Source organism: Neodiprion virginianus, chromosome 1 (assembly GCF_021901495.1).
Source record: "Neodiprion virginianus isolate iyNeoVirg1 chromosome 1, iyNeoVirg1.1, whole genome shotgun sequence".
In the NCBI taxonomy this organism is placed as follows: domain Eukaryota; kingdom Metazoa; phylum Arthropoda; class Insecta; order Hymenoptera; family Diprionidae; genus Neodiprion; species Neodiprion virginianus.
This window is the reverse complement of record NC_060877.1, coordinates 8,909,921-8,934,539: the sequence shown is the minus strand read 5'-3', so window position 1 is coordinate 8,934,539 and position 24,619 is coordinate 8,909,921. Positions and strand designations below refer to the sequence as shown.

The window sequence follows — 24,619 nt, the reverse complement described above, 5'->3', positions numbered from 1 at the left end:
GATATGAAAAATAAAAGTAAATCTCCCTACAGGATTGTTATTAGTTTACTGACACGCTTTGATCAAAATTCGTTCGAGCAGCGGAAAATTTTCGGGATAGAATAATCGCGGTGAAATTACTCTCCGCACAATTTTTACCATCAGTTTATGCAAAAAATTTGTAAAATTACGAGAAACGAAATCTTTCTAGAGAAGAACGAGACAAAGATTAGCAGGAAAAAAAAGTTCTCAGAATACTGTCGACAAAGAAGGTTCAACATATTTGAAACGTCGAGAATCGCCCAGGATGACGTTGGAAAAAATTCGCCAAACTGTGTATTATTCGAACACCGAGTTAGAAAACTACGAATTTCATTGAAGCGACGAAGATTCGGATAAAAAGTGATAAAAGCTCGATCCGAGTGAGTGGGAAAATGTTTTGCGAAATACAAATTTCACCAGAAAAGCAGCGAAAAATATGAAAAAACGAAAAAGGTGGTTGTAATAACGCCTTTTTTACAACTTCGTATTCGGAATGAACGACAAACGAGTCTTTGGTTATACGTGTTACGGATGGATCGGGTGTGAAAATCGCGCCGAGGAATATTTTCTGAAAATAATGAAAACCGAGTTTATCGGACGAAGCCTGAAGCTGGTTACATACGTATCGAATACTCTTTGAATAACAAGTAGAATCTATACTCGCGTCGCGTGTCTCGGCGTATAAAGTCTCCTAACTATATACAAGAGGCCGCGTATAATACCGCTGCGAATATGATCGTACATCCGATATTATTACCTTTCCATGCGTATGCATACGCGAGTGTACATCCTTCTATTCGAGTTTCAGAATGTATCGGGGTACAGTCCGGTGAAAAATGTGCGGGATCGGAAAAGTTGCGATACAAGTAAAGCTAAAAGTGAAGAGAAAAGAAAAAAGAAAAAAAAAAAAAAAAACAAACAACCAAGCTGAAGTTAATATTGAATTCAATTTTGTAAAACGAATTGTTTTTCTACGCACGGGGAAAAGAAATTGAAAACCAGAGATTCGAAAGAACAAATGTAAATTTTTTTTCTTCCATTTTTATTTAAAAAGTTTACAATAATATCGCGATTCCGTTTTTTTTTTCTTTCGTGCTTATTTTACAAATTCGCGTGGATCATGATTCATCTTGTTAGCGAACAGATTTTTGAGAAATTGATTATAACGAATCTTTGATAACTCTGCGTGATTTGCAGTGCATTAAAGAGTAAGATTATTGACCATATTTTCTGTTCACAAAATTTTCGCCGTTTATTGAGAGGTTAATAAAAAAAAAGTACAGAGAGTTGATTTATATGGAAAAAAAAGAAAGAAATGAGCTATATCTGGTAAATGAATACTGATCGAACGGTAAGTTTTTGGTGTTAAAAAAAAATTCAACAGACGACGCGACGACGGTCGTAAGGTTATAAAAAAATTGATAATTCTTAATTGAAATCGACGATTGATTCCCGATTAATTTATCCCGCGTTAAAAAGATATCGTTCCAGGCCTCGAATCCAGTTCGAACTCTCTTTGTTATCCTCTCGCTTTGTTTCGTCACTATTTTTCCGAGACTGTACACTCGATACATCCTTAAGTGGTAATATCGCGTATGGCAAACTGCGACAGAGGAGAGCGAAATACGCGAGGTAGACATACATAAATGGATATGACAACGCCCTCCGAGAAATAGGGACAACTTCATTTCCGTCGTTATTATTCGTCTGGCTGGAATCAGGTTTTCGAGTTTTCATCTAGAGCGCGGATTGCGGAGAGAATAAGGAGGGGTTGGCTCGGGGTTGATAGATACCTTTACAGCCGAGAAGACGTCGAAGCCAGGATTGCCAAGGTCTCCCTTCTGCCCCTTGTCACCAGGTCTGCCCTGAAACCAGATCGCAACGTCTCTTAATGAAATTTATTCGCAAACAAGGAGAAATACGTTATCCATTTAAATCCACGACTGTCTTACCGGATCTCCTTTCGGCCCATCCAGTCCAATGGGACCCTGTAAGAACGACATCCGGTTACTAGAAATTGGCCGCAGGGTACCGGAAGAACATGGTAAAGCTTCGGCAAGCGATTTAGAAGAGGTGAAAAAATCGAGTGAGTATAAGAACAGTGATTGTTTTTCGGCAAATATCCGGTCGAATCGTGCGGCAAACCAAAGCAGCCAATTTACCAACACACCGAGAGAAATTTTTAGTTCCGGTTACCGCTCAGTCCTTGACTATTTTCATTTTTTACCACAATCGAAAAATATAGTTCTAGGTTGAAAATGAAAATTAGTTTTCTAGCTGTAACCAGAAAGTCTAGTATCCGTTGCTATTCTTTCTCATTACGATCACTGTAACTAGATTTTCTTGCAACTGTTGCGAAAATTTAACGCTTGTGCAACAATAAATTGACGTTAAAGCCTTATTTAATTAAAAAAGTCACCGCACGGTTTAACCGATAATTTCCCTTTTTTCTTACTCTAAATGCGTATAGAAGTAGAATAACTAATATAAGAAAAGAAATGGAAACAACAACTGAAGAAACAAAGAAATTATAGGTACAAAAAAGAGTAGCAATATGATTCCCCCCGAAAAAAAGATCAAGATGCTTCCAAATACATTTCAAATAATCGTGTTAAAATTCTACAAAAATATGTAAGTTACGAGTCACCCCACAATTACAGTTTCATATATTCGCAGCTTGCACGTTCACAGGTTAATTGTTTATACGTAGCGGTAAAAATGTCACTCTATAAATATATTCTACTGTTTATGGTTAATATCTCAAACAAACAATATACGGAAAACAACACAAATCGTTCGCTGTTAGTTTTGGCAATGCAAGACACTTCCACCGAAGAAAAAGTAGCTTCGTCAAGATCTTCTAGCAGCATCCAGACCCACATTACTTACATTATAATTCCTGTAAACTGAAATCGAATCTTTGTATTCAGGCAATCAATTTCAAATCTTTCTTCCACTTCTGACAATAAGTGTTTTACTGCGCGAAGGAAAACGTTAAGAATGTTAGAAAATATTCAAAAGAAAATAAACTTTCAAATATTTTATGACCAAAGTTGTTTCCTTTTTTGCGAAAAATTTCACCATTATATCAATCTGCCAGATAAATCTTTCGGCGAAGTTGAGACTGTACAGATTTCAGAGAACGTATTACGAGTATTATGTACGTAACTTCTGAATGTCGACGAAAGTTTCAACATTAGATGCACTTAAGGATTATAATAATATTATCTGAGTCAATATGAAAAATTGAGAAAGCACAGACTCCGTCACGTTGTAATTATATTTTGGACGAGAGAATTTTTCAATTTTAGTTTAAAAATTTCAGATCTGAATAATGCGATCAAGCCTCGTCAAACTAATTTTATTGTACAGTAAGGATCGTTTGAAAACCGTAATCGTTGTACAGAAACGAACGAATAATCGTTCCTCGACTTGGCGATATTTTTGGAAGTCGAGTTAAAAAATTTTCTTTTAGTTCTTTCTTTTTCTTTCTTTTCTTCTTTTTTCATTCCGTACGTAAATATCGTCAAATTCTGATTTTCACGGAAAGAAAAGGAGATCCGAAAAGCCCGAACCTGTCTTGGTATGATGGTATAAAATTTTTTCTCACAACGTGTATTTTGAAAGAAAAAAAAAATGATATTTAAACTAAATTCCAACGTGATTGAACATGTCTTACGATCTCTATTATTCAAACAAAGATAACTGATGCCGATTCCCATAAACGACGATACCAAGATTAGTAACAGGGAAGATTCTCTATTATTGTTATCAGTAGGTTAAACTAAAGAGACCGGAAACGACAGTAGGAACTACGCTTCGCAAAACTAGGAAGGAAGAGAAGTGGAATGAGGAGGGGTAAAAATACGATTGCGATGACGAAACGAATGTAAAGGATAAGTACATAAAGGAATTAACCAATAAACGAACCGGAAAACCGGGAAAACCGGCGCGTCCGCTCAGACCCTGGAACAAACCAAGGCAAGGAACCGTCACTTCACACGTGAATTAAAGAGGAACGCATTTTCATTTCATCAATCTGTGCCAACTTACCTTGGACCGGAAGTTTTTTATTTATTTATGTATTTTTTCTTTTTTTTTTCAACATTTTATCAATTTATCGCAAGAGGTAGAGGATTGTTTTTTTTGTAATTTTTTTTCCGTAGAAAAGAGATCGCAAATTTTTATAAGAAAAATCAGGAACCTTTCTCTCTTCTATAATGAATTTTGTCTTATAAAAATGAAAAGATCCGCCCTCCACCAGATATATTAGAATTTCATGCGATTGCGATACGATTAAATATAGATTATTACGTTAAATGTGTAATGACAATGTAGGCAATAAATGTGATAGCTGCACACTATAAAACTCGTGTAATTACTGTAGCTGATACTAAAAACTGATTAGTCGGGCGCTTGCTTTCAAACTGTCGGGTGTAATTTACCCGTAAAAATTTTAAACGACTATTCGAGGATAGTTTCTTACCGTATCGCCACGGTTTCCTTTGTCGCCTTTGCTCCCCTGAAATTCCACCATTATTAATATCACAGGGTCGAATCAACTTGTAAAAAATTTCTCCTCAATTAATAACCGTGCCCTTGCACTGCCAAATGTTGATTTTCAAACCGTACTTCTATATTTGGAAGCAAATTTCTGTTGCTTTTTATACTTTTTCAATTTTAATTCTCTTCTTTGTATCCCATTTCACAGATTTAGTTCGTGTAATTGAACGGAAGTGATATATTGCGTGATTAAAATTGTGGTGTTCGATGCGTGAGATTGAGGACAAGAAAATAGAGTTGAAAAAAAAAAGTAACTAAATAAATAAGAATAATGGTATACGAAAAATGTATGACTGGAAAAACAATGATAAAAATGAATGAAAATTAAAGAAAAATAATATACCGGAAAACCATTCTTGCCCGGCGGTCCTGTCACTCCCTGTAAGAACGGGGGATCAATTAAAAACAGTCATCGTTAAATGAGGCTTAAGATTTAATTAAAATTACGTCATTCACGAAATGCAAAACGACAAAAAAAAAAAAAGAAAAAAAAAAAATTTAACAAGCAAACAATAAAATGTATGGATATAAAGCTTTAGAGGTATAAAAATGACTCGTAAATAAAGAAAACTTACTAACTCTTAAGTGAAATAATTCATGATTTTAAAACGTCCGTTCTCTGATATAATTATAGAATTTTATTGTGACTCCGAGAAATTGGTGAAATTAAATATTAACTTATTTATTCACGCCGACGCGGAATCTGACGGTATTATGATTGTTTTCAATGAAAAAAGAATATTTAATATCTTCTACCAGTTGATAACTAATTCTTAAAATGTTAAATTCTACGGGTACGGACGTATTCTAATCTAAATCTAAAGTGAATTGAGGAAGAAATGACTTACCGGCGCACCTGCATCCCCCGAGTCACCTTTCTTTCCCTTTTTCCCTCGCTTACCCGGAGGTCCCGGAGGACCTGGCGGACCTGGAATAACAAAATGAAATCGTGCGTTAATTTTTGTAAGCTGCGGCAATCGCGGTTAAAATCGGTAATGTGTTAATAAAGATCTTCGTTGTTTGAAAAACAAGAATAAACAAACGTGCAGAGTGATTATAATACAATCCGTCGAATGATGTTTCAACGTTTTTTTAATATTCTTGGTCAGAGAAATAAAGGGAGTCAGAATTTTATGGGGGTGTTGTAAAGAAATATACATAGAGAAAGGATTTGTTTGCTTCACAGAACACGGTGAAAGAAATTTTTTTCATTTAAATATATGACGCATGATTTGAGTGAAAAATTAATGAGAGCAACAATTTTGTCTTATGTAGTGAAATCACATTTATTTGAATCTACAAAACATTTTTGTCGTCATACTTGATTGGCATGTCTGGTAAATTAAAGAAATTCTGTTTGCGTATGTATTTGAAAAAAATGAGAATAATAAGCCTAGACTCGAACGAATATTTTGTACGTAAAAATTTTCCGTACTCTCCTTGGCACTTCCGTTAAGTAACCGAAGCTACTAAAAACGAAAGTTGGTATCGGGAGTTTCAAGGAAGAAAGTATCGAACTATTTCTCGTTCTTTATTGAATCTGAAAAGTTTTCCCTTTGAACAACTTCTTTCCATACGTAACCGTAACATATCGCCAAGAGACATTCGTAAGAATTTCACGTCGTTGCATATATTCCAAAAGTTGAAATTACCCCAAATCGACGTTATATTCCTGTTTCGATCCGAGATGCATAATTAATTTAAAGATGCAGATTCCAACCTCTCGAGGTTTTCATCTCAATGATCTGTAATATTCTAATTTCCGTAAATTTCCATATTGTACTCGGCACATGTACGTTGTACATATTTGCAAACGTGGCTAATTTTCATTGACGTTAATCAGGGGCGGGGGGAAAAATAATTTCGTCCAGGGAGATAAGATTAGCCTTGATGAGTCCTTCTCGCGTGAAGAGAGACTCGGAAAATAAGGGGGCGGCGGGGGGGAATTATTCCGAGGTCGTGAATATAGCTAACGTGGAAGTTACTCGTAATTCCTCTAATCAGCGGCCTCGCAATCAACGGTTTCACTGCAGACTCGTCCTTCCGATCCTTCTGCAGCAGTTGCAATTTTCGCAACGTGTACAAGCCGGAAGACTCGCGATTTTAACGAGGCACGCAAACAAAGGTCGAACATTTGAGTTCTTACTTATCCAACGGAAGTGACACGGGTAGGTACAAGAAATGCATCAGACTCGTGAAAATTGCAATCCTCGAATTGCGCGACCCAGTTTTCCGGGCCCAAACGGAAGTCCGTTAATCACTGGGAAGAAAAAAAAAAAATAATAATAATAATAATAATAATAAAAAAAAAAACGATACCGAGTGTATCGGCTGCTCCGAGTCCCGCTTAGCGACCTGTCGCGCCGAGTGATAATTTTGGAATGATCCCTCGCGCCGAGCGCTCCGATTTTCAGTTTGATCGCTTCGATTTCCGGTGGCGCCCTCTGCGCGCGGAACAGATTTTTCGCGCGTTTAGCAAATTTCGGTAGCGTGCGTACGTAGTCTTGTTCTTCCGACACATCCATCAAGGCAACCCCGAACTTTGAATGCGATTACTCGAGTGACGCAGGCATCTTTGCGTTCTGTCTTTCAGAACCGCCCGTTGCACGTTGCGTTCGCTCCTCGTACCGTGCCTTGGGTTTCAGTCACCCCTCGGAGTACTACCCTTGCTGTCTCGGGGGTACAAGCCTTTGATTTTCCGGGTTGCTTGGATTTATAATTGACTCGTTGAATATAACAGTTACGTCCCACGGCCTGGGTCACGATACCGTCGACGACAAATCCAATAAAAAAATAAATACTAGAAAGGAAATTTGTCCCCTGGGTGAAGAAGAATTGAAAAAGACAGGCAGGATTTATCGCTTAGAGCAGCACGGCGGTGGCAGCTGACTTCCGGTTTCGCCCCGTCGAACCGGAAGTACCGTTTCTTTTCTACGAGCCGATATATCTCATACGTTCGGCCGCATATTAGCGTTTTTTTTTTCTTTTTTTTTTTTCAACAATTTTACGACAGTTTGATAACTTCTCCTCGAATACAACGAACCCCTTAAGAGCTGCACACGCCTTTTCATCCGTGACTTTTTTTTTTTTTTCCTTTTTTGTTCCCGTGACCCCGTCTGGCATCCCTGTTAATACCACTTAGGTTGAAAAGCCAGCATGGAAGAATCCTCCCCCAAAATGTAATAGCTTCGGTAATTTATCGCTCTAAAGAAAACGATACGACAGAAGAATATTATACCGCGCCCATATTTGTCGAGCCGAAACTTTCATACATAGGGATAATATTTACCTCGTGGGAAAAAATTTATTACCTTATTTTATAACGCTGCTTGGTTCTAAAATTTTCGGTTTACTCGGAAGCGAATTAATGCATGCATAATATATACATAACCCAAATTCGAGCAGTATATTTTTATTATTTATTAGTTTTTAGAAATTTCATCGAATAACGTACCGGTAAAACTAAATTATTCTTTTTTAGTAACTAAGACTTAACGTTAATTCACATTGAATTCAAATTATACGTTATTAATCTACTTAAAATAAAACAAACCGAATGTTTCGATTAATGCGTTTTAATTAATATATCATAAAAAAAATGGTAACTCGTTAAACATTTATCGGATAGATGGAATTTTCACTCAAGAAAAATATATTTCGATCTCTTTATACCTTCTTTTTTACATTAAAATTACTTCTTACGGCAAACGGCGTGAAACTACTCGAAAGAAAAACGAAGCTTCAATCATTCGAACGTCTCTTCGGAAGCTTTGGTGTACTTTTTAATTCCGCATCGAATTTTGTGAACGAAGAATAAATTCACGTATCACCGTTGAAAAATTTCTCGCAATTGTGGTTTTATTACGTCCGTTTCTTTAACGGTATAAAAACCGTCTTATTTCAGCGGATTTTCCATAATATAAAATTGGCGATAGGTGGCAGAGATATTCACGAATAGAGAATTCGGATCAACAGGCAAAACTGATTAATTCATTCTCGGTGCGATTGAGTTGGCGGGTAGCTGCGTTTAATTGAGTTTTCTACCACCTATGTGTATAACGGAGGGTGAAAAAAGTGCAGTGCGTCCGAGCCTTAAATCGGATAGATGTAATTCAATCGGTTTTCAAATTGCGGAATTGAATCGGTGTCGAAATCGATTAACGCCACGAGAGCAAAAGTAACGCGAAACAGAGGGAAAGAGAGAGAGAGAGAGAGAGAGAGAGAGAGGGAGAGAGAGATCCACGTGAGTTCTCCGAGAGGGATGAAAGAGCAAAACACCCCTGAATAAATTAAATCTTGGCTCGTTTTCACCGCGCCACGGCACATTTACCTGTTACCCTGCACCTTCTCGCCTCACTGATTCGCTTCATGACTTCGTTATTCCGCGGATACGTGCGGAGTTTCGTTACGCGTGTGCACGGAATACGATGAAATTCATAATCAAAACCGCTGACGGAACGAAACGAATTGAGGACGTTGAGGAGATTCGCTGGACAAAAATCGATACTTTTTACAACTCTGTGTCACCGAGTAGATTTTATCGATTTATTGTAATCGTAAGCTAGGAAGATCTCTTTAACCATTTGAGTCACAGTGGTTTGTCTGTCAATATTTTTACCACCTATTTTATATCAATTTTTTTGTATGTTTAGAGAATTTGTCAAACATACTTCTTTCAATACTCGAGAGTAATTATTGCGATGTAATGTAAATTGTTGTTGTTAGAAACAAATTGATTGAAGAAAATCGTGAAAACTGAAGGAATAATTCATTTCCGAGAAAGTTACCTCTGTACTCGTATGCACATGTTTTACATAAATTATAAGATTTTGGGATCGCTGATCACGAATTTGAAGTCAAATTTCGAAAATTCAATAAGGCGAATCCAATCAGAGAACTCAAAAGTCACCGCATAGAGTTTTGTTTGACCGGGTTTGATTGAATTTGAAGTTTTCATCCGTTCTAATGGATCCATCATTTTGCATATTTGAAATTTGATTTCAGATTCGTAATCAGCCACCCCATAAACCACAAAATACTATGTTGTTATAGAAGTTGGCTCAGCACAATAATGCGTGACAAAGAGTTAAAAATTCAAAAGCAAACAATATTAGAGTCATAAACGAAAGCTGAGATATCGATGATATTTCTTTCAAATCGCTTGAAATGATTGGTTAGGAGCTTTATTGGATTCGTGCGACATCACTCTGCGATGTCTCGTTTTATTCAGAAGACCATTTGTTCAAAGAATCGCAATATGGAATTGATTACAGAAAAAAAGAAGATCTGTTTCAGTCAATTTATTAAAAATAGTCTTTTCAATAAACCGAGACATCCCGGAGTGAAATCGAACAAAATCAATATATTTTAAACGATACCAGAGGATTTGAAACGAACTATCGATATCTAAAATTTTCTTGACAATCGACACTCTGTGTATTTTTCATTCACTTGTTCATGTATTTTTGTCATTGAAAGCTCGATTTTTCTCTTAAATCCATAAAAGGGCTTGCCATTGAAAACGTGATTGATTATCAAGAGACGATCTCCAACGATTGAGTTGGAAAGATAGGAGACATCATTTCGACCACGTAAGAAAAGGTGTTCGAGAAGCTTTGAAAGAATTTCTTTCAACAATCAAGCCGTCAACGCCTTGTTACCAAATCAACTTATCTTCAATGCGAACGGAACGAGATTCGTATCGCTTCTCGTTTTCTGAAATTATTATTATTATTATTCCATAAGTTCTCTTACCCGACTTCACGATCCTTTTACGTTTAACTAGAAATTGTCACGTGACCCGGATGCGTATTCTCAGTTATCCTTCAGAATTTCCCCTGGAAATTTTCGTCGAAAAACGCGTATAAATCCGAAAGGAAAAAGACGAAACGTTGCAGGGAGGTTTTGCGATTCTAGGGATCCTCTCTCGTGTCCGATTATCGGTGATTTCGTGAGTATAAGAGACAAAATATCGGGCGTCCCATTTCCGAAGTAGCAAAGCTCGACGAGCCTCTCGGGGTGTTTTATGTATAGGGATTGAAATGGTATTCCGTAAGTCTTGTCATTTACCGACAACGGAGACTCGTTTGTCTGTCTGGAACGAAAAGAAGCAGCCGTCTCTCTTTCTTTCTCTCGAGAGAAGAATGGAAAAATACAATGGGGAGGATAAGAAACGGCGAAAGATTTCCAGGTGTAATAAATGACGAGCAATGAATGGTCATATGTCGAGGTCATGGAAGCAGGGCTGGTCTTCCTTCTATAATGCGTTGCATGTATGTATATGGTGCATTCCATGCCAACTGAACCTGGACCTGACCCTTGACCTCTTTGACTTGGCTCGCGATTTTTCGTACCATTGTTTCGACTCTCCAAGGCGCTCTGTGTATTTTTTTCGGAAATATTTCCAATAGATTTGAAGTACACACATTTTTTAAAAACGCACGTATTGATCGGCACGATTTAATCAAATTATCTGAAATAATTCTGAAAAATCATGTGTCAGGTATGAAATTTTTTTAGCTTTCGCTCGAAATCGGCCGGCATTCTCTTTTTTTTTTTTTTTGCGCTTTTGTCGGAAGAAACATCAAAAAAAAATTGTATATAAATTAACTGATAATTAGAAGAACAAAATAAAAATTCGTGGACGGAATCGGAGAGGTCGAGAGTCAGACCCAGGTCGAATTTGTATGGAATGACTCATATATTTTCGTATAATTTACGCAACCGCAGGATTAATAAAAGACCTAAGAGCTTATCTGGACTTGAAATCGTTGCGAAACTCTTCGTCTCCTCTCTTCGCAGAATACAACGCGCTTTAAATACGAGCTTTATCGCCTGGTCATATGTCACCAGCGCACAACCATCAGGTTTATTATACCTACGTATAATTTGACAACTGCTTACTCATCCAGAGATACAAAACTCACGTTCGTATCCATCGTTGACGAATCGATCGCGCATGATAAAAATTTCGTTACACACAATCGAAAGGTGAAATAATTGTACGATCTCCAAATAGTAACGGATACTAGATTTCCCGGTAACAGCTAGAAAGCTAATTTTCATTTTCTACCTAGAACTATATTTTTCGATTGTGGTAAAAAATGAAAATAGTCACAGACTGAGCGGTAACCGGAACTAAAAATTTCTCTCAGTGCAAATCGTTGTTGAAAGGCGGTACGTATTTTCTTATTTCGTCTATAATAGGAGTTATCAAATAATAATATCCGTCTCGTGGAAATACGGATGCAACAAGTGTCAAGCTCGAGGTGAAGTTAAGTCTAGCGAATAAGAAAAAGGTGTCGATGCATACCTGCTGTAAATTTCTCGGTGAAGATCTATGCGCGAGCTTTGCACAGGTTGTGCGATGTTGAGGATTTAGATTAAACTGTTAACCGAGTGCCTGGAGCGCTAAACTCAAGTTGAAATTTGAGCTCGGAATACCGACTTCAGCTGAGGATATACATTATAAGATCTCTTTGATGTCCACCGAGACTTAATTGCCTTGATTCGGGACGCGTTTAAGGATGGCACGTGGCCTGTTGGAGCTTAACTTCAACCTTCGGTCTCGTTTCAGGCCGGCCGAGTCGTTAAGAGGCTGTTTTGCCCGATAGCAGAGGAGCATAATAGCCCGTTTGTAGCTCATGCTGCATATTCCGTTGCTATGATATTTATTCGAGCCAGACGCAAACTATGTCAACCGTTAAAGTTGTTCCTCCTTCGCGCGGTTCGAAAGGATTTATATCAGGCATCCGGATATGATGTACTAAAATGTTATATTTCCACTGTATCACGAATAGTTTTAGCAGCTACATCGCACTAGAAAATAACAATTATTCACAATTTTCTTTCTTATTTGCCACGTAGATTCGTTAGGAGTTTTTCGTGTTGATACTTTGGTCGTTAAATAAAATTATTTAACGAGAATATAAAAAAAAATAGATATTAAAGCCAAAATTAACTCCACAGCAATGTTTTGGACATCATTTTTAAGAAACATGATATGCAAATAGTTTGACATTGATTTTAGAAAGAAGTTTGGACAATCAAGGTTGTACAAAGCTACGAAGTTTGAAAAATCTGGAATTAAAATTCACTGTCTTGCAATTTTATACTAAAAACTTTGAAAAAGCAAGCTTCGAATACACGAGTATATAATGATTAACTTTATTACGATTTATCGAATTACCAACAATCTCAAAGTTGCAAAATAACGATTTTTCTTAAAAACTTATAAAATCAATCCGCATAAGAAGTTCGAAGCATCATGACGGGCTTGTTTTCGAAAAACGTCCGACTTAGTGAATCGTTATCAACGCCGGTAGAATTTCGAGATAAACAAAAATGGAAAAGTTTTTCGCCTGCGCCAAACTATCGATTGCGGTATATTTCGATACGTTTGGTAATCGGGTTGAAGGGAAAGGAGAGAGGATTGAAAATGGTATAAATCGTTGAATAACACCTACCGATCGTGAGAATTGGTTATCTCTAGTGGTATGTATTTACTCTCCGTCTGGACCGCTGCATCAGACACCCGTGGAGTGTCAAAGAGGGTTTCAGAGTAAATCCAGCGCCTTGCAGAAGGGCGACGAGAAGGACATTAGTGGCTCCGGCTTCTCGACGAGTGGCGTGCCTTCGCTTGTGTGTGTATTTCAAGCACGCATTATGCACGCTTCGTTAAAAAGGGACTCCGAATACCGTCGAGCTAAATTGTGACTACTTATTAGTTTTACCCTGCACTCGTTCTTTCTCATGGAAAACAGAATTGAAAGTGTGAAACTCTCTGATTTTGACGCTGATGTAGATGCTAACGATAATGCTAATCGTCCGATATAATGGAATTATCTTGTGCCACGCGTAAAATTATTAAAATAATTGCCATCGAGAACGAGCCTGAACACTTGTCCAAACAAATTGAATTTAAATTTAAGAAAGAATTGTGAAAACAGGTTAAAAGTCAATTTTAATAAAAATATCGACGCTTTTCGGTAGACAAGAAAGGCCGATTCTCATTACAGATTCCCTTACCGACGATTACCGACACTTACCGACACTTAGTTGTTTTCAGAACCAGCCCTCTTTTTTTATCTACTCTTTTCCCTTGTAGGTAGGTATTCAAGTTGCCGGAATATTTACAGTTTCAGGGGGGCGATTTTTATAGTTTAAGTTACAGGGACTTTTTACCACCCTCAAGTAGTTTCAGGGGTGAACTCTGAACTTTCATCGTCCTTCACGCATCGGTGGGTATCACTACTGGAGCAAAGAACGGCTGGCCGCACGGAGAGGAGTGGAAAAGGAGGAAATAAACGAAGCAACGTGTTACGGGCCATCTTAATTTCTTACCAAAACTTTTCCACTAAGGTAACCGCGCCGAGGGGCGGAGGGGAGAAACTTTTATATTGCTAGTGAAGTATACCGTTCGATAAAGTATATGCGGTGAAAAGAAAAATAAAAGTGAAAAACAGAGAATTGAGAGAGAGAGAGAGAGAGAGAGAGAGAGAGTGAGAAAGAGTGGCAAGGAAAAGGAGGAAAAATGAAAACACCCTGCGCCACATCTGAAATTGATTTCTTGAATATTATCAACCTCAATTTAATTATAGATCAATGAATATGAGTGATTAGCATTATTTAAGATTAATTAAAACTTGATCAAGGTTATTCACGAGTCAAATCTCGCGTAAACTCAACGAAGCTTACGTCAAGTCACAATTAACAGTAATTTCAAGTCAACTCGAGTCACCCGAAGTCAAATAAATCGCATTGAAAATTCCAGTCAAGTAATTATTCGCAATTATATCAACTCACAGATATTATACGAATTGAAATTGTTTCAAGTGATTTAAAGTAATGGAAATATTATGCTCAGTCGCGTGAATTGTTTCTTGCAAAGTCAAGGCATGGGTCAATTCAAGCTCGTTGTACTCGTGACTTCCAAGTTACATGAATCCAAGAACTTCTCAAGCCGCTTGGACCAACTTCAAGTACCTACGTGTTTAGCGTGTAACCGTGATCGAGTAGTCTAAAACCTTGCAATCAACACGTGAAATATATAATGCATTCCCGCAAGTTCTAAATTCTTTTTCGTTTCTTCTTTGCTTTGTTAGTCCAATTAAAAGCAGTCTTGTTTTTCTTCTTGAAAATATCGGGTAACGGTTCAGCGTTCCGTGAGATCAGTTTCAAGCCCTTCGGGGCGTATCCAGAGACGGAAATAAGGAACACTGAGGCACGTAGCTTGAGGCGAAGTCCTTTTCTGGTAGAATTCACCGCGTTCCGGTGCAAAGAGATGCGAATACAACAAGTGCGTTGCGGAGTTTCGCGGTGGCGGCGGCTTTGAAGTGGCTGTTTCAACGGGAACAAGATCGGGAAGGAAGTGGCGAGATCGGGGATACCGGCGCCCCTTTATTCTCTGGATTAAAAAATTCGCAACCGCGAACCGCGTTCGCTTCGCGAGCAATGAATGTTTAATGTATCGTGATAATCGTGGTCCGAAGAAAACTCGAAAGATCCTTGATACTTTTGTCCCTTCTCTCTCACCCACTTCTCTTTACCTGACTTACCGAATCAATTTCGTCCTTTTCGCGGGTTTTCTTCCTTCCCTCCTACGATTTTATCCACCTATCAGACGACTGCCTGATATCCTCAAAAAAGTGATTGTTAATCATCGATCGAAGGGTGTATCGGTCCGGCGAAAAAACTGATGGAACTAATCCCAAGGAAATGAGACGAGAGGAATTCGCGGCTTATTCTTGTTCAGTCGTAAAACTGCACTGCCGTGAATAGTGGAAATGATATCCAGAACGCTCTGGAAACCGTTTCACGTGATGCAAGACGCGGCGAGATCTTAAGGAGAGCCGGTTCACTCGAAGCATCTGTTTTTCGTTTTATTCTTTCCAACCTCTTTTATCACCAGGATTTTGTTACGCACGGCTGCGAGTTCTGTGACTCGAATTCCGTAAATACGTAAAACGCGAAAAAATAAGAGAATTAAGAGTAAGAAACGCGTACAGGCGCAACACTTTATCATCAGTGTGAATGAAAATCCGCTTGATCGTAAGAGGATCGTGGATTAAAAATGGCCGTCTTAATTGGAGATAAAAAGAGTCGCGAATAATCCAATTAGGCAAATGTTCAAGATTTAAAACAGACGGCGCTGCAGGATATTCGGCGTTAGAAACTCGGCTCTACTTTGCTTGCCTTCCGACACTTGTGACTTGATAGAAAATATGCTCTCTGTTAAGAAGGTTGGATAGCAAAAAAATCATACTTTTTACTTACTTCACATTACGAGATGGCCGTGCATCGAGTATTTGAAGAATTATTATTTTCGTAATCCAGGTAAGATCTCTTTAAAATGCAAACACAGAAAATACGTGAGATTTGAAGAAGCTATGGTACTTAAATCACTTAAAAATTGTTAAAAATCTAGTAGATTACTTCTACTTCACTCTAAGACATCTCATTTTATTCAGAAGCCTAGAAAATAATTTTTTTTTTTTAGTCATCGATTCGATATTACCATTACAATATTGAAGATACCAATATGACACGAAAAACTGTTGTACTAAATTTTCAGAAAACAATATTCCGACTATAAAAACTGCTAAGGTAAAGTGAAATCGAGCAAATCCACTATATTTGTCGTAATTTTGAAGCAATTTCAAACGCAGCATCGACATCCAAGCTTTTCTTCATAATTCCATTAATTATATTTTCTTATTTTAAAACAGGTTAAAATAGCTCTACGATCTTAATAATTTGATAAAAATACACCCTGCAAGACTGAGAAACAAATAAAACGTATCGATTTCCGGGCAACGAGCTTCCGCCTGAGTTTGGATTTTAAATCATCCCTGGGCGAGCAGCAGAGCTGCACTTCGGGCACCGGGGGTGTCGTAATAAACAGAGGTAGGTAAGTAAAGTAACGAAGTCCAAACTCCAAAGTGCATAAGCCCGCGGCATCTTCCAGCAGCAGCAGATCCCAACAGCGTGAGTAGGTTCTGGTGTTGTGTGTGTGTGTGTGTGTGTGTGTGTGTGTGTGTGTGTGAGAGAGATGCACACCAGCCACGCAACACATACGCACGCACACAGAAACAGGTAAGTAACCGTTTCGTTTCGTTCCGTTGGTCTATGCTCCATCCTTAATTATTACGAATGGCCAGGGTTCCGTGTGCTGATTAAACTCCCGTGTCGTAAATCTCACTTTCCAGTAGTAGCTGCCGGGGCTGCTTTTTCCTTCGTTACCACTTTTAACACACCACTTTTTTCCGCTCCGTTCTCCCCCTCATTTTATCCTCGTTTTCACCCCCCGAATCCGCCCCTCACCTTTTATATAGAAAATAGGAAGAATTCAAGCTTCCCTTCGCACGATCGGATCGAATGTAATTCTCCGACGTCGAAGTTACGGCGAGACGCGAATCTGCATTGGATAAAATTCGGAAATCATTTTTTACCCCCTATTTTTTATCCCTAGCCTTGCGCGATATTAAAAAAGGCCTTTTCGACTCTGAGAGGCTAAAATCACTTATTGCGAACTTTTCTGATTTTAGATACGATTTTGCTATGATTCGTTGACGGGTTTAATGACAAGATTTCGTCTCATTTTGCGACATTTGCGAATTTTTTTTATCTCACGTATAAAGATTTTGTCAATATTCGGTGATCGAAACGGATTTCTGAAGAATAATCAAAATATTTCATCCGATTCGAAAGGATCTCCACTTAATTTGAAGTTACAAAATTTCACAAAATCTCACCTTCTTCAAATTCTCAAATATTTCAAAAGATTTGAGACGACTTGATGATGTTTCAAGAAATTTGAAGCTTCTTTAAATATGCTTGAAGAATTTGTGAAGAATACATAAAATTTCGAATGACTTGTAAAGTGTGAATGATTTAGAAAAATGTTGCCGAATAGTGCACACTAAATTTCAACGGTAATCAACTGCTTTGCGGTTCGGACTAAACAGAGTAATGCGTCATTATTACAATTCTAAAATTGTCGAGTTTCGATGTCGCGATAATTGAAGATAAATAGTCGCCTAATGATCACGCGGTGTGTTGACATCGAATCCAAACAAGAAAAAGAATAACGAGAAACGGGAAGCGAGCTGTCGATAACTAAATAAAGATAATTAAACCTCCGGCAAATATAATTCCACAACAAATTTTACGCGTTTAGATTTTTCTGCCCTCGATTTGATAATCGGTAACCGATGATCGTTAGGCAGGGTTTTGCATCGATTGCCACGGGCATTATACATCCTGTAACTGTAAATTGGAAATGTCGACGTACAACAGAATGCGTATCCACTCTCGTACGTAATTGACGGTCAATTCGTGTTTCGTATCGCGCGGATCATCCCGGTCTCGTATAAATTATCATTCGATGAATAGAAGGGAGGTCGAGTTATGCAAGGCAGACGAAGCGGAAACACAAAGCGACGTATGCCACTGACTGACGGTCGATGCAGCAAAACGTGCAAAGACTAATAACGATCATTGGCCTAGGATTAATTGTGAGCTCGAAATTTCCTGGACTCTCTGATAAATTCGTCAGCTTCCTCGATCAAAGGTTCTTGGGAGCAAAAATTTACGAATCATAGGATAAAAATCGTCAAATGGGAAGTTTCATATGGGCGAAAAAATTCCAGTTTTTTACACGTCTGTGAGAAATACTTGAATATTTTTCAAATAATTGAGTTAAATTTTTTCACTGTCTTTCGGATCGCAAATTTTTTCAACCTGTTGAATCTGTTTCAACTTTACTTGAAACTGGTGAAAAGAAAACTGAGTAGCAAATTATTTTTCATCAAACTACGGAGATACATTTTTTTTCTCTTTTTAATCCATTGAACTTTTCTACATTCCAAGGAAAGAATGCGAGTTGATTTACGGTTTTCGATTTCCTAATGTCACGGGCTAACGAAGCCGTTTTATAAGATCCATTTTACTCTCCGAGTATAATAATAAAACCGTATTAAACGATACGTCAAAGAGGCCAAGGTATAAATTGCTCACTTCGGATGATAAGTGTACGAAATTAAATCGACTCGAGGAAATTGCTGGCACGATATTAACACTTCATCTTGTGTCTCGCAGCCAACGTCGATAGAGGGAATATCCTTGTAGGCGAAAATGTAAGATTCGTACGGTTTAATACATCTTCGGGGGAAAAAAAAAGTTGCCAACTGTTTCGACGTCGATTCGTGCCGAGAAACTTAATTTCCGCATCCGGAAAAGCTTGGAGAAAATCCCAGACAATTAATCGTTCTTCGGATGAAAAGATGCGAAAAAATGTTCTTTGAAGTCTCGAAAAGTTTTTAACGACATTTTTATTTCCACACCCTGTAACTAAAAATCGCCGTAGTGTAAAAACGAGAAATTTTCGATCGTGAGTCAGGGTAAATTATGAAGTCTGAAGAGTGAATGATCACCCTGCTGAAAATAATCGGAAAACTTTTTACCCCTGCATTACGTCTGTATTCAAATAAGATGTCTACGAGTAATTACCTTGAATTCCATTTCAACGAACTGAGATTAAAACGGATGAACATCCAAGGATGAAAATTCGAATGATAAAACTTGGCTGCTGCACTCTTCGAATTCCGGCGTGAAAACTAATCGATGATTATCCATAAATCCATTCTTCCATTCAACCGAACAAATCTAAGGAATCAGAACGTTTTAGCGCTGCGTTCTGCGTTTTTTTTTTTTATTGCGCTGGAAACTGAAGTGCTTAATACTGTTAATTTCTCTATAAGATTTTTTTCTAACTCCAAAAATATTCGTACAATTAATTATAACGATATCGATTTTTCTCAAATTTCCAGCAATTGTATACACGTAAAAAACCAAAATTGTTTCTCATCGTCACGGTGATAAATCCTGCAGCTCGGTGACGATAATCTTGAAAATACTTGGCAAAATTTTTACAAGGCATTCGCAAGGAAGATCAACATTCATCCGTACAGTATGGGAGAAAAGGAGAGTCGGTGAAATAAGGACTAAAAGAAAATAAGACGGATCTCCTCGTCCTTTGCCAGAGATCATTACTCATCGGTTACTGGATACTCAAAGTGGTCCAGTGACCGCGTCGAGTCGACGGTTTTTACTTTTTTATTTTCTATTCTTCTTCTTCTTCTACTTCCTCTTTCTCTCTCTCACTCGGACCTTTTCTCTTCCGATAGCAGAAGTTCCTTCACGGCAACATCTGATTGAGTTACAGTGAAACGCGGCGTGATTAATGGTCGTCGATGTGGCTTTGCCGAAGGGGCGAAGCCGCGGCCCGTGTCGTTTCTGGTGCATCAATGCCGATCCCGGTCTCGTTACTTATTACCGTCATTCCTCCTCTATCAAACAGCCCGAAACCAAGCCGGGTTCTCTTATTAATGAACGATCACCCTCGTCCGGCGAAACAAGAACTGGGGAATCGGTTCACGGATTATGGATACAATTTTACATCGCGCTGTTGGATCCTCGATCGTCTCATCGAACGGAATTAGATCGAATTTAACGACTCTCTCTAATCTCACCAAGTTCTTCTTTTCTCTTCTCTTCCTTGTCTTTTTACACTTTCGTTTGGCCGACGTATCGAATATATTAACCGCCAGACGATTTGTTGAAGCGGTATCGTTTAATCGTTGGCCATTTATCCAAAGGCGGATCTTAATTAACTCCTCTCTAATTGAGCGATCATGAGATTCGGAGCAACGACTAATCTTGCCTTTCATACTCGGATTAGAAACCTCGTGCATTTTAATTCTTCTTTCCGTCATCTTATTCGAGGAAATTTCAGCCGGAACTTATATTAATAGTTTTAGCATGTAAATATTTGCCGCGTTTTATATCTTTCAATTTCTCCGGCGCGGCGTCTCGAAATTCCGATTATTTTCAGGGTTTCTGGTTTTCCATTTTTCTATTTGCCTTTTTCAGAAATCATGCAGTTTTTTCCTGAAAATGTTTCTCAGGAATTTTTTCGTGCATCAAATTTTCGCATTAAAGAAGAAGAAAAACAAATACGAGTGTCAACGGTATCGAAAAACTAGGTGAAGAGGTGCGCTGAGTGAAATTTTTAGTTCCGGTTACCGCTCAGTCCTTAACGATTTTCATTCACAAACTGATTTTGCGTTGCATTTACCAAAAAAGGATCGACAATAGCGCGAAATGGTTACGCGTACCTCGTTTTTTGTAATTTTAAACATATTCAAACAGTTTTTTTAACGATACGCGTTTTACTGAACTTTTGTAGTTATTATAACAAATGAAATTCTTCTCATTGTGATCCAGGAAACAATTCACACCTCGGGATCGTATGAGTTTCACCTGATTTTTATGCGAATACGTACAATATGCGTGTATGTAGCATGTGAACATATATTTGTGAGTTTTGAGTGAGGAGCCGATGAAATATCGGGGTCACAAGGGTAGCTATACGGTAGTTACGAGAATATTTGCACCGAAGGTAGGTAGTCGATTTTCTAGTCTGGAGGGATGCGAGAATCCAGCTGACAAGTATTCCATGGGTACAAGATTTTTCGTAAATATTTGACCTAGGCGTGTGTATTTTTTCTCTTTTTCTCCTTTTCTTTTCATTTATAGGGTTACACGTGTTTCGTGCATAAAAAAAAAAACCTTCGCCCTTATACCGTTCCCAGAATTTTTCACACCCTTTTTCTCCGCTCCACTTTCTCCAAATTATGATACATCGGGCACACGATCCCTTAAAAAATGCCTATATTTTTACCTCGGATCGACCTTTCAGCTCGGTTCAAAGTTTGTTTGGATGAGAGAAAAAACAAAAAAAAAAAAAAAAATTTTTTTTAAATCTCACGTCAAATATAAAAAATGTTTTTTAGAAATTTCTATAAGATCGTTTCTGGAAAACTCGAATAACATTTCTGCAGTGATATTATATTACTCGTTACCCGCGGTTAAAATTTACAATCATTCTCCATTTGACTATTAAAAGTGTTTGATGAGTGATGAGAAAATATTTTGTGGTATACAGTGTAGCATGGAAAATTTTCAGCCGAAACTTTTAATAATTAACAAAGTTTGATAGAATAATTTCTTCCCTCGGATTCTCATCGCAAACTTTTTCTGCACGCCGATGAATAGGAAAAAATGATAAAAGTGGATGAGATTCTGGTTCGCGTTCACCTTTCGCAGTATTAGCTGAGCTTTCACGCGAGATTTCGTCTCCTTGACAATGGCGGTAGATAATTCCTTGGAGAGTATTAGGCGCAAGGTCAAACCGTCACTTTGTTAGTGAACTCGGTGTGAAATCGAGGGGCTCATCGGAAGCTATCGAGGGTAACAAACGTCGCTTCATTAAGGATTCGAGATTGTTGTTGCGTCGACGTTAAATGCATGCATAAATCCGAGGCTCCGTGCAAAATCCGACCGACTTCAGAGCGAAAGTGGCCGGTATTCGAGGCGGGTCGAAAGGTTTTATCGCCGATGCATCGCGGCTCGGCTGGCAACTGCCCAAAGTGCTTTTACTCTTTCAGTATCTATTCTGTAAAATATTTTCCGGGATCTCGCGCATTCTCGTTCATCCTTTTGATCCACCCTCCGGGCTCCGATAACTCCGGATTCTTTTCCGTCGCTTCTTTTCGCACCTCGGATACGTTCCGAACCCGGATTTGATTTCTTATCGGTACAGTGATTTTTGCTATACGCTTGTGGGGAAAAGTGTTTGCGAAAATAGCCACAACGATAGCGATAAGCTGGGAAATAAGCTTTTATATTGGGTAAAATTTCTTTCACTACACTGAGTTGAACACTTTTCAATTCAACTGTATATACATGCTATCCTGAAATTATGTTGATACGAACTGTAGTCAAGTAATTTTTGGGTAACTAAATCACAAGCGGTTCAAGTTATCGGTAAATTAAAACGAGTTTTAGAGGGTCTGAATTTTTTTGATGGTCTTGAAAATTAGGTGTTTTAATATTAGCTCTGATTTTTAATGGAAACGGAAAATCCTGTTTTTATACTGTAGAAAAATGTTTTCAAGCAAAAACGACTGTCTTAAAAATTTTTAATACCGATTTATTTACAAGACGTAAATTCACACACTGAGAGAAATTTTTAGTTCCGGGTACTGCTCAGTCCTAAACTATTTTCATTTCTTACCACAGTCGAAAAATATAGTTCTAAGTACAAAATGAAAATTAGTTTTCTAGCTGTTACCGGAAAGTCTAGTATCCGTTACTATTCTTTCTCTCTACAATCACTGTTACTATATTTTCTTGTAATTGTTGCGAAAATTTAATGCTTGTGCAACGAAAAATTGACGTTAAAGCCTTATTTAACTAAAAAAGTAGAGTAACCCTCACAAACTGATTCTGCGTTGCAATTACCAAAAAAGGATCAAAAATAGCGTAAAATGGTTAGGCGTACCTCGTTTTTCGTAATCCCAACAATATTCAAACAGTTTTTTTTAACGACACCTGTTTTACTGAATTTTTCTACTTACTAGAACAAATGAAATTTTTCTCAGTGTACCATTGTTATAGGCGTTGAAATTCTAGGTGGATGGAAAGCGTTATAGATCCTATGAAAAGAGTGAATTTATGCAACGGACCGAGAAACATTTTCGATCTTTCACTTTAAAGATTTAGGGCTTGATTCGGATCACTTTCACACTTTCGTTTAGGATCTACATAGAATATCCATAAACTGGTGGTAAAAGTTGCGATACTTCGCCGTGATTTACGGCCAAAATACCCCGGCTTCTTTGGGGTTCATGAAGTTTGCCGCGCGGCACGCGAAGCGTCGTAACTTTTCGGAGCCCCTTGTACCTATTCTCTTCCTCTCTCTCTCTCTCATTCTCTCTATTTTTCCTCCCCCGTATTCCTTCTTTCTCGTTCCTTCTCCCCCGCGCAAGAAAATTAAAGCCGAGTTCCTTCCTCCAGGGGCTTTTACTGGATGGGAAAGCGATATTAGCTTGTTTTGTCAAAAATATGTTCTCGTCACCGGTTTGTACCTCAGGCTAAATATTTCAAAGGCATAGGAGATGAAAAGGAAATGAAAAACTTGAAATGAAAATCTTTCCTCTTACTAGAAGAATAATTTGACCGAGACAACTTCGTGCATGTTTTAACAACAAAAAAAAAAAAAAAAAAATTCAACTGGAATCGCAGCATTCGCAGAATTAATAAACGTTACGATTATGAAACGATAAGTTCCAAACGGTTTTCAGTTAAACCTGAGTGTAATGAAACAGAAACAGAAGTTACGGAAGTGGAAAAAAACAGCATTCCGACTGTGCGATACGAAACGAATCTGTGAAATTTCGAATAACACGAGCAATGATACAAACAATTTGAGCAAAAGTTTATCAATTAGAAAGGTAAAAATTATTATACTCCGGTAAGTTGAATCCGATTCTAATCTCTTGTTCGCTGAGCAAACCCCTACCGTAAGTTGTGTAGAACAGATTTTAAAAAATTGTAAATTATAGCATAGTTGTAATGTGAAAATATAATTTTTTGTTCTTGTAGACTTTTTCCAGTTTCCTAAATAAATCAGATTATGCCGTACACCATCAATCTACCGATATCTCGTTAATATTCTCCCCGACCTTATCACATCGTTAGCAAAAAAGTCAATCAAAAGATCATAAAACCTTCAGGTCTGATCATTTTAAGCGGGAAAAGAACCCTTGACAAGATTAATAATCCGAAATCGATGTAACAGTTCGATAATTTTGAACATCCTAATTAATACAAAACCTTATCTCATATCATTGTTATATCTCAGCTTGTTTCACTGTATAAGTATATTTTCCGTTTGAATTTTATTTAACAGTAACGATATTGTTTGAATCAAGTTCAAGTAAAATTACCGAAGATTGTGAAACGTTTTTTTTCCCCCCTGACTTTAGATTATTTATATTATTTTTAAATTCTTGTGATTTTATATGTACCCGGATAATTTCCCATAAGAATCAATGTGAAGTTATGGGAAATTAAATGCAAGCTAACTCCGGTATGGTTCAAATGTTACGTCCTCCAGACCTCGGATTCCTTT

General features: G+C 37.8%; 1 protein-coding gene across 13 annotated transcripts in view; it reads right to left on the bottom strand.

The window, feature by feature from the left end:
• LOC124310113 (collagen alpha chain CG42342) overlaps positions 1-24,619 on the bottom strand; it is a 170,833-nt gene that overhangs the window by 29,603 nt on the left and 116,611 nt on the right. For 8 of the 13 annotated variants that reach the window (XM_046773755.1, XM_046773751.1, XM_046773761.1 and 5 more), the window contains 5 exons: positions 5,433-5,512; positions 4,928-4,963; positions 4,508-4,543; positions 1,974-2,009; positions 1,815-1,886 (listed from right to left, as the gene is read on the bottom strand). In XM_046773755.1, the coding sequence (XP_046629711.1) occupies positions 1,815-1,886; positions 1,974-2,009; positions 4,508-4,543; positions 4,928-4,963; positions 5,433-5,512 (260 nt within the window). The remainder of the gene's footprint in view (positions 1-1,814; positions 1,887-1,973; positions 2,010-4,507; positions 4,544-4,927; positions 4,964-5,432; positions 5,513-24,619) is intronic. The other 5 variants (XM_046773752.1, XM_046773753.1, XM_046773758.1 and 2 more) reach the window with 2 other exon arrangements.